This window comes from Tachysurus fulvidraco, chromosome 23, assembly GCF_022655615.1.
Source record: "Tachysurus fulvidraco isolate hzauxx_2018 chromosome 23, HZAU_PFXX_2.0, whole genome shotgun sequence".
Taxonomy (NCBI): domain Eukaryota; kingdom Metazoa; phylum Chordata; class Actinopteri; order Siluriformes; family Bagridae; genus Tachysurus; species Tachysurus fulvidraco.
Window position 1 is genome coordinate 837,347 of NC_062540.1, and position 10,000 is coordinate 847,346.

Here is a 10,000-nt window from a genome sequence, read left to right on the forward strand (position 1 = left end):
GTTTGGAGTAGAATACAGACTGATGCTCTTCTGGGTCTTTATTATTCTGTTGTTTTCTATCATTTCATATTTGAGGTTGTTTTGTTCTTTTTCCTCTCCTCTTTTCTTCTTGTCACTCTGTTGGTGTTTGAGGGACTGTAATGTGACTGTAATATACCGTATTTTCACTGTATTTTTACCGTATTTTGGACATTTTCTGTTCTATAACCTGTACAGATCCCCTGAAGGACAGCATTACAAGGTGTTTTAATAAACAATAATTCAGTTATCCGGTGAAGAATCTTCTGGCATAACGGACGTGTTACTTTAGGGTAGAAATGTTTATTATATCTCATGTAGCTTTTCATGTCCTCTTGAAGTATCTGAATGTAAAACATTTTACTTCACCCTGCGACTTCTTTACTGTTTCATCCATTTTTTTATGTCATTAAAGCTTTAAATTATCACTTCTTTGGTGTTTAATGTTTCACATATATAAAACTCTTAAAATGTATATATGATGTAATACGATTATAAACACTGTACACGTTAGAGACTGAGTGTGGAAAACAAAAGGGGTCAGAAATGGCAGAATTATTTTTTTAATTATTCAGTTTGTCAACCGGGGGCATGGTGGCTTAGTGGTTAGCACATTCACCTCACACCTCCAGGGTTGGGGGTTCGATTCCCGCCTCCGCCTTGTGTGTGTGGAGTTTGCATGTTCTCCCCGTGCCTCGGGGGTTTCCTCCGGGTACTCCGGTTTCCTCCCCCGGTCCAAAGACATGCATGGTAGGTTGATTGGCATCTCTGGAAAATTGTCCATAGTGTGAATGAGAGTGTGTGTGTGTGCCCTGTGATGGGTTGGCACTCCGTCCAGGGTGTATCCTGCCTCGATGCCCGATGACGCCTGAGATAGGCACAGGCTCCCCGTGACCCGAGTAGTTCAGATAAGCGGTAGAAGATGAGTGAGTGAGAGAGTTTCTCAACCTTTAATAATAGAACTTTTATCGTTTGTATATTTTATGTATTTATATAATGTCCTGCAGCCTGAGGAGGATAAAATAAAGCAAAATATAAAATGTTTATTTCACCAAGATATCTGATTCAAGAAAAAAGGGTAACCAAGAGCTCTCTCTCTCTCTCTCTCTCTCTCTCTCTCTCTCTCTCTCTCTCTCTCTCTCTTTCTCCCCCTCTGTCTTTCTCTCTCCACTGATCTCTCTCTCTCTTTCTCCCCCTCTCTCTTTCTCCCCCTCTCTTTCTCTCTCCCCCAATCTCTCTCTCTCTCTCTCTCTCTCTCTCTCTCTCTCTCTCTCTCTCTCTCTCTCTCTCTCTCTCTCTCTCTCTCTCTCTGTAGGTTCATAGTTCATGCCGCATCCTTTCATTCTCATTAAGTCACATTAGCGCTCCTTGTGCTTGTCTCACCACCTTAAAGCATCATCAGCAGTCTGTCTATTCACATCCCGGGGGTCCTAATGATACCCCTGTCTACCCATAATGCACCTCTCTGTGTCACCCTAGCCCGCTCTGCTATGTGGCTCATGGGCTTGGAATAGCTAGCGTGACGTTGTTTTGGTGCCAGAAATCTTAGACTTTGACCGCCAAGGACAAGATTATATATACACACAGACAAGACCGGTGTGTGTCATTATGAAACACACACACACACACACACACAAATACTTAAAGAGGTATTTTAACAAGACTTGGCTCCCTCACAGACATTTAATTAGCTGAGAAGGTGAATTAAAGCAAGAGTTCAAGCCAAAAACGCTCATTCATCAAAGTTAAAGAGTAATGGAAGCTAATGGAAGCTAATGGAAGCTAATGGAAGCTAATGGAAGCTAATGGAAGCTAATGGAAGCTACCAGTTTATCACTGTGAACATTCCAGTCTATCTAACTGACTTCACTCTAAATGAGGTTTGATTTGATGCAGTTAACAGGGGAGTCCTGAGGTATTCCATAACAGATCCAAACTCTGTCTCAGCCACGTTTTATTGGCTAACTCACTATTATGGTGTGGAACAGAAGGAACCAATCAGAACAAGGCATTTTCTACATTGGTATTTTTTTCCATACACTGTTTACAGTGGGAGTGGGAATCTGCTGACTTCGACTGGGGACATTCTCGGACGGTGGAAGGAGTACTTCGAGGATCTCCTCAACCCCACCGACATGTCTTCCACTGAGGAAGCAGAGGCCGAGGGCTCGGTTGTGGACTCGTCGATCCCCCAAGCTGAGGTCACTGAGGTAGTTGAGAAGCTCCTCAGTGGCAAGGCACCAGGGGTGGATGAGATCCGCCCTGAGTACCTCAAGTCTCTGGATGTTGTGGGGCTGTCTTGGTTGACACGTCTCTGCAACATCGCATGGCGGCTGGGGACAGTGCCTCTGGACTGGCAGACTGGGATGGTGGTCCCTCTGTTCGATTCCCACCTCCGCCTTGTGTGTGCGGAGTTTGCATGTTCTCCCCGTGCCTCGGGGGTTTCCTCCGGGTACTCCGGTTTCCTCCCCCGGTCCAAAGACATGCATGGTAGGTTGATTGGCATCTCTGGGAAATTGTCCGTAGTTTGTGTGTGTGTGTGTGTGAATAAGAGTGTGTGTGTGCCCTGTGATGGGTTGGCACTCCGTCCAGGGTGTATCCTGCCTCGATGCCCGATTACGCCTGAAATGATGATGAGCTGATGAGAGTTTTAAAATTTTAACCGTAATGAGATCCTGAAAATCCTGTAAAACTCAGTGTTATTTTTATATTATTACATTAAAGTATGAGTTCGAGGCCCTTATCTGCATTTTCATCACCTGAGCATCAGCTCCTTTTAAGCCTGTTATGAACAGCAGGGTTTAATATGATGTAAAGTTTATGTAACTCTTCTTTTGATGTTAAAAATATTAGCGATCGCCTCGTCGTCTCTTCGTGTCTGTCTGTGTTTAGCGATGTCATCACCTCTCCGTTTAGCCTGCTGTTAATCCCTCTCTTTCTCTTCAACATGTAACCGTTCGCCGTGACGCATTACTCTCTCTAATGGTCTCTAAAGATGGTCTGTGCCGTGTTACACAAGATTAGATATGCACTTAAAACACACACACACACACACACACACACACACACACACACACACACACACACACACACACACAGTCGAACTTCAGACAGCTGGAGAGTCTCCATGATGTCACAGAGCGGTCTCTGTGCTAAAGGCTAATCTTAAAGATGCTCTTAAAGACAACTCTCTTTTAATATTAAACTATACACAACAAAACAGAATACAACACCAAACAAACACACAACTATACACAATATAACACAACACCATATACTGCATAGTGTATTTCATTTTATAAACTATATAAACACTTAAATACAGATCCTGGATCAGTTAATATATTATTATATAAATATAAATCTTAATAACAACTACAGATAATTAAATTAAAGAACAACACGACACACACTTCCTCTGTTTACAGTCACATGGTGGTGGTGGTGGTGGTGGTGGTGGTGTGTCCAGAAAACCACAAAACTTTCCCCTGGTCACTTCTGTGCTAGCAGCTAGAAACAACTGTAAACAACCGGAAAGAACTAGAAACTGGGAGCCTGTGCCTATCTCAGGCGTCATCGGGCATCGAGGCAGGATACACCCTGGACGGAGTGCCAACCCATCACAGGGCACACACACACTCTCATTCACACTCATACACACACACACTACAGACAATTTCCCAGAGATGCCAATCAACCTACCATGCATGTCTTTGGACCGGGGGAGGAAACCGGAGTACCCGGAGGAAACCCCCGAGGCACGGGGACAACATGCAAACTCCACACACACGAGGCGGAGGTGGGAATCGAACCCCCAACCCTGGAGATGTGAGGCGAACGTGCTAACCTCTAAGCCACCGTCCCCCCCCGCTATAGAAACTATACCACATTAATATAAAACTGCACTGATGTCAGAACTGTTCGAGAGAATTCATCACCACTTGACCACCAATCAGAGTAAACCAGCTCGTGTCAGTGTTGTGACTGTCAGCTAAATTACAGTAATATAACAGAAAGAAAAACACACACTGACTGGCGTGAGGATCGTGTACCATTACTCAGGTCTGAACACCATCACCTGAGCACAACAGCAGCAGAGAGACTGTGTGTGTGTGTGTGTGTGTGTGTGTGTGTGTGAGATGAAGGTGTCACAGCTCGGTGCTGTAATGAACATGATGTGTGTGATGTAGAACACGATCTCATGAGGTCAGTGTGTATTCCCAGCTCACTGTAAAATTCGTGCCACATTTCGTCTGTCTCCATTACGCCACTCTGCAGCTATTCCGTGGAGCACCTGCTCTGGACAGGATGAGTGCTGACCCGCGATCCTCTGGCTCAGACCACATGGCCATGTTTAAAGGTTATAAAAGGTAAATATATCTCAGATGAGCGTCTGTGATGCTGATGGGCCATATAGGAGCAATCAACCTGTCTCACTGATCAATCTACACATCAGGAGCTGTGCTGTGTGAGTGTGTGTGTGTGTGTGAGGCGTCAGGTGAACAAGGTTATGTAGAGGAAGCAGAGCTCAGGGAGGGTCAGAGAGGAAGAGATCGACAGCCAGACGCCAGCTTTATATTCCACCGTCTGCATTTCTCAAACAGATCGCTGACATCTCCTTCACTGTGGTGACACCGATGACACGTCTCACTCGCTCTGCTCCTGGGTGTAGCACAAACAGACCTCACCACCACCATCACCCTGCTGTGGACGTGTCCCAAACCATCAGGTTCAGTACACACATCCTGCACACGCGTAGGGACCTTTGTAGTTTTAGTACCAATCATACGTCCACTTCTCAGTACGTGAACGTCTCTGCACTCGTTTAACAGCAGATGATGAAACCATCGTAACTTTTTCTTCCATTTTTGGAATCGTTTGGTCGATTTGTTGCTTCTTTACAGCTTTATACCTCATTTGCTGTGTTTGTTGGTGAAATCACACAACACAGGGTGTGAGACAAACAGGAAGTGACATCAGTGACTCCAGATGCTCGTATCTTGAAATAACAGGAAGTGAAGGAGAACCTGAGTGTAAACAGGAATGATGTGTGAGCATTAGTGTGTGTGGTGTAAAAGGAGACTTGGAGGAGTCGTGTGTGTGTGTCATGAGAAAACTGTCCCAGCCAATGTCTCTGTGTCACCTCATGTCTGCACACACACACACACACGTTTAATATTTCAGCTCCGGTACTGAAGTGTAGTTCTGTGTTCTCAGTCATACACACACTTCATTTATCTCACACACACACACACACACACACACACACACACACACACACACACACACACACACACACACGACGATCTTTATCACACTGCAACTTTAAGCACAAAAGATTTTTAAATATTATTTTTTCTCTCTGAATGAAACCTTCAGCAGCTCAAATTAATCACAAGCTACTGCTAAAGTTTTTATTTTAATTAAATAAGCTCTGGATCCTCAGAGAAAAGTCAAAAATCTAATCTGAGGGGGAAGGTTTAGAGCTACCAGGTGATTCTCATGATGCTCGTCTCCTGCCTGTTAACGTGTGAAGTGGAAATAAAACTCTGCTCACGTGGTTTCAGACAAATAAGACAACACTTTATTAATGCGATCGACTTTGTAACAAAAGAAATTACACCACCATTAAAACAAGGTACAGCAAAAGAAGTTAGAATCTTTTCTTTCTGTTTGATGATAAACTTAAAATCCCAAATAAACTGACAGGAGAAAAGCAAACAGTGATTAAAATCTCAGAACCGGACGCTGAAGAAGAACTACAATAAAATCCTCCAATAAAACACCACTTCCCAGAATTCACAGCGTCTCAGCCTGGGGCACGACACTTCCTTCAAACGCATCGCAGTTATACGTGATAAACTCTGATGAGATATGAGACATAGAACTAGTGCACACACACACACACACACACACACACACACACAGTTGTGGTTCTACTAAAATGTGATGAAACACCGAGTTGGGTCCTGTTAGAGAGAGACAATGACTGTGTGTGAGAGAGAGACAGAGACAGCCTGGCACAGTGAGAAAACAAAGAGCAAGACAAAGAGACAGAGAGAGAGAGAGAGAGAGAGAGAGAGAGAGAGAGAGAGAGAGAGAGAGAGAGAGCTCTATAAAGTAAAGCAAAGGACAAATACACAAGGGACAGATTTTTGGAGCTCAGCTTTGAGTGTGGGAGGAAAAGGAAAGAAGGTCAAGTCTACATTACTCATTCACCTGCTAAAGAAAGACAGGATGAAGGGAGGAAGAAAAAAAAAAAAACACGACATTCAGACAATGCAACACACCCCCACACATCATTTTTTGCTTGTTCGGTTCCACTCGTCCGTGTCTGTGTGTGTGTGACTCTGGGTTTCCGTCTGTCCGTATCTACACACGTTTATGTATCACACAGGTATGATGCAGGTCAGTAAAACTCAGATGAACACAGAAGCTCCGTCCCAAACTCTAAACGCTCTTAGTGTTCTCACACAAGCTGTTTATTTATTTATTAATTATTCTTTTTAATGCCAGAATATACAGATTTACTTCACAATAGTGGTTACGTCATTTTTCTTGTGCTGTTCTCGGTGGCTCAGCAAACGCAAGTATTACCCACAATGCACCAGAAGCAGTTAACACTGAGAACCTGCAGCCAGCGAGTTACAATAAGGCAGTCCAGAAGTAGCTGGAGCTCGTAGTCTTGAGTTCTGCGTGCGCGTGTTTACTCTATAGACAGGCGGCGGATTTCTAATTAGTCGATTAGCTAGCTTCAATTTTCAATGGCGAAATTTCTCGTTTTGTTTTTCTGTGACACGTCACCAAAATGAACCAGATGTTCTTTCCACATGTTAGAGTTTGGGATACAGACAAAGGTTTGTACAGAAAAAAAAAAGACATTTAAGACAGAAGTGCATGTCCTGCCCCTCAAGCTCTACACCACATGTTCACAGGTCCACAGCTACACCTCCGTCACCGTGCACTGGCCGTCAGGGCTGCGGGACCGAACTCCGACGTTCATTCTCTGCAGTCTGTGCCTCCTGCCTTCATCATCATTTTCTCCTTCCTCATCTTCGCTCGTTCCGGTATCTGATTCGTATCCGGACGGATCGGGTGCAGTCACCGAATCTTCTTCGTTATCGTCGTCCACTTCCTGTTCCTCTTCCTCCTCGGGTGCGGATCGGCCGATGTGGAGCTGCGCAATTGCTTGGATGAGTTGAGGATGATGATGAAGGTCGCGGTCGCCTCCCAGCATGACGGGAGGACGGATTGGGGGCGGGGCGGACGTAGCCTGAAAGCGAATGGCTCCACTTATATCGGCTCCGTCCGCAGAGTTCTCCCTCTCCGATGTTGCGACTTCTGAACCTGGTGACAAAGCGGCGGCTGTAGGATCAGTGGACCCCGGAGACACTCTGTCTCTCGGTCTCTCTCTCAGCCGTCTCTCTGTCCGGACGTCTGTCTCTCTGACATCGCTCTCTGTTACCCCTCCATCTGAGTTTACATCCGAATCTGTTGGTCCAGGGACAGGAAACGCAGGAGAAACTGGTCCGGATCCAGGAACAGAGTTAGACCCAGATCCAGTCGGGGGTTCTGGGTCCAGCCTTAGTCCAGCCACGCCCTTTTTAGGAACATTCACAGCATCACGCTTCATTCTCCGGCGCCGGCCGTGCTCGTTGCGTCGGTACTGCACCATGTTCTCCAGGTCAGCCACGTAAAGGAAGCCGGCGATCAGCATCTCTGCGCTCTTCTTCCCCTCGCGGTATGCCTCCTCCAGCTCGCGACTAGTGCGTTCGTCATACTGCCACCAACCGTTGCATCCTTCATAGTACCAGGCATGCCCACCTAAGCTCCGCCCCCCTGTCGCCGTGGCCTTCAGCTCCTCTGGAGAAAGCAGCGTGGGACGGTCCAGGAAGTCCTCAGGCACTTCCTGTCTGCAGAGTGCGCAGCGCTTGCTGTGCCAGGATGCGCCCTTCACACACAGGAAGCAGAAGACGTGGCCGCAGGGAAGGCGCACAGGGTGGACACAACTCTGCAGACATATAGCGCACTCCGGTACAGGAAGTGAAGGGGGAGGAGAGGGGGAGGGGCTTCCACTGCCGTCTCTTACGCCGGCCACTTTTTTACCCGAGGTCAGTGCGTCAATGGAGTGATTGACCTCTCCACAGCTAGCCATTCTGAGAAAAGAGTGCAGATACGTGTCAAGTTCACAAACCACAACACAGCCCTCGATAAACAAACAAAAATGATATAAAATGTCTTTATATTTAACAGTTATGTTCTGTTCATTTTGTGCAACACACTGAGTAATAATCTGAGCTTAACAAACACTTTCCATCCCCCTAACTCCACAACATTGCCCTAATCCTATCCTCTGTTACAGCAGAAACAGTGGACTCGCTCTTTAAAAATATCAGGAGTTAGGGTTAGTATCAGGATCAGAAAATACTCAGTGAATTTTGACAGGCGAGTCGTTGAGTTTCAGGATCACAATCAGGTTTATTGGCCAAGTGTGTTGATGCACACAAGGAAATTGGTTCCAGCTGTTGGTGACTCTCAAAAGTACAGACATTAATAACACTGTACATTTAGCTTTGACTATCCGAGACAATACAGACAGTACGAGTATCAAACAGGAACACAGAGTGTATTTTACAGATCAGAAGTGTACATAAAGTGTGAGTGCATGGCAGTGTAAATAACAGTATAATATCAATACGTCCGCCTCTGGACTCGGGTGACTGACTGGTGTTCAGGTGTTGATTCATTCTCAGGTTCATATTAACGTGCTCGGAGATGCTGATGTAGAAAGTATAAAACACTTATCGATGTGTTAAGGTTACGGACTCGCTCTCTGTATCAGGTTGGGAACATAATACGGATTTATAGCACACAAGTGTTTAATTCCCTACAAAACCACTTAATGACACACTTCCATGTGATTCCCTTCAGTAAAGTCGTGTGTCAGTGATGTTACTAAGAATAACACCAGGTCTATAGACCATGATGTACACTGTAAAGGTGTTAAGTATTAAAATATAAAAATATATATATCTATATATAAAATTAATTAAACTATATTTAACGTCGATGTATACTATGTAGAAAAGCAGGTGATTTGATTGTGTTTAATCTTTACTTTAATCTGTAATCTTTGCACACAAACACAAACAAAGCTTAGCACACAACGCTTAGCAACACCGCTAACCAATTTACATTAAAAACAATATTAATTTAGTCTGTTTTAGTAGAGAACATGAAATAATCCCAAGACAGCCTTATTAGACAGATTCCGACTTTAGAAACGTACATTGCTAATAAATCTAACCTGACTGTTTACAGGCCTCGGTAGAGACAGATGCTAGCATTAGCTTGCTAACCGCGGCCTTATTTATGTCACAGAATATAAGTTAATACTGAAAAGCAACCGCATGATTATTTTAGTCGGTTATCTTGATACGATTACAACAGTTTATTCCGTGGCGCAATGTTTTAAAGAATGACCACATTTCTATCCAGCGAATGTGAAGTGAGTGTTTTCTCAGCTAGCCTAGCCTAGCCGGCTAAGCTAATGCTAACTAACCGTTTCTCTTCAGATACCATTCAACGACTCACCTGTCAAAATCCCCCAAAGTCTCGCCCTTCTTTCAAGATTTATTATTCGCTCATCTGCTGTAAACAGAACGGCTTTTCATTTTTTTTATGTCAAAAAATAGTCACTATACAAACAGAAAGCTGTTTAAAAAAAAAAAACCTGCGATGTTTTCGGTCCCACAGAAAAAAACAGTGATGTATGATTCACAAACGAATCGGTTCCTCATGAACGACTCCTTTAAATAAAGCGAGGGATAGTTAGAAATCCTGCTATAAAACATTTGACATTTGAATGCAAACATCTGAGTTAAAATATTATTAATTCGAATATAATTATTTTATCTATGTTACAAACATCTGAACGTGATGGTTCTAAAATCATGCTTAATTTTAATGTTTGAGAAAGAAC

At 44.3% G+C, this 10,000-nt stretch overlaps 2 protein-coding genes across 4 annotated transcripts in view; one reads left to right on the forward strand and one right to left on the reverse strand.

Moving 5' to 3' along the window:
- LOC113653004 overlaps positions 1–444 on the forward strand; it is a 5,384-nt gene extending 4,940 nt beyond the window's left edge. For both annotated transcript variants that reach the window (XM_027162365.2, XM_027162367.2), the window contains exon 6: positions 1–444. This exon is cut by the window's left edge and continues 413 nt beyond it. The gene's annotated coding sequence lies outside the window, so the exon portion shown is untranslated.
- A 5,135-nt stretch (positions 445–5,579) lies between these two features.
- rnf146 (ring finger protein 146) lies at positions 5,580–9,809 on the reverse strand. Of its 2 annotated transcripts, none has more exons than XM_027162516.2 (2): positions 9,752–9,809; positions 5,580–8,174 (listed from the first exon to the last, which is right to left on the reverse strand). In XM_027162516.2, the coding sequence occupies exon 2, from the start codon at positions 8,171–8,173 to the stop codon at positions 6,962–6,964; it is 1,212 nt and encodes a 403-aa protein (XP_027018317.2). In that variant the 5' UTR covers position 8,174; positions 9,752–9,809; the 3' UTR covers positions 5,580–6,961. The 2 variants fall into 2 exon arrangements, with proteins under 2 accessions (XP_027018317.2, XP_027018315.2); XM_027162514.2 differs by having other exon boundaries at positions 9,613–9,806.
- Positions 9,810–10,000: the final 191 nt, after the last annotated feature.

Excerpts from the sequence above, each read along its gene's own strand:
- rnf146 (XM_027162516.2), bottom strand. The coding sequence starts at position 8,173 with ATGGCTAGCTGTGGAGAGGTCAATCACTCCATTGACGCACTGACCTCG.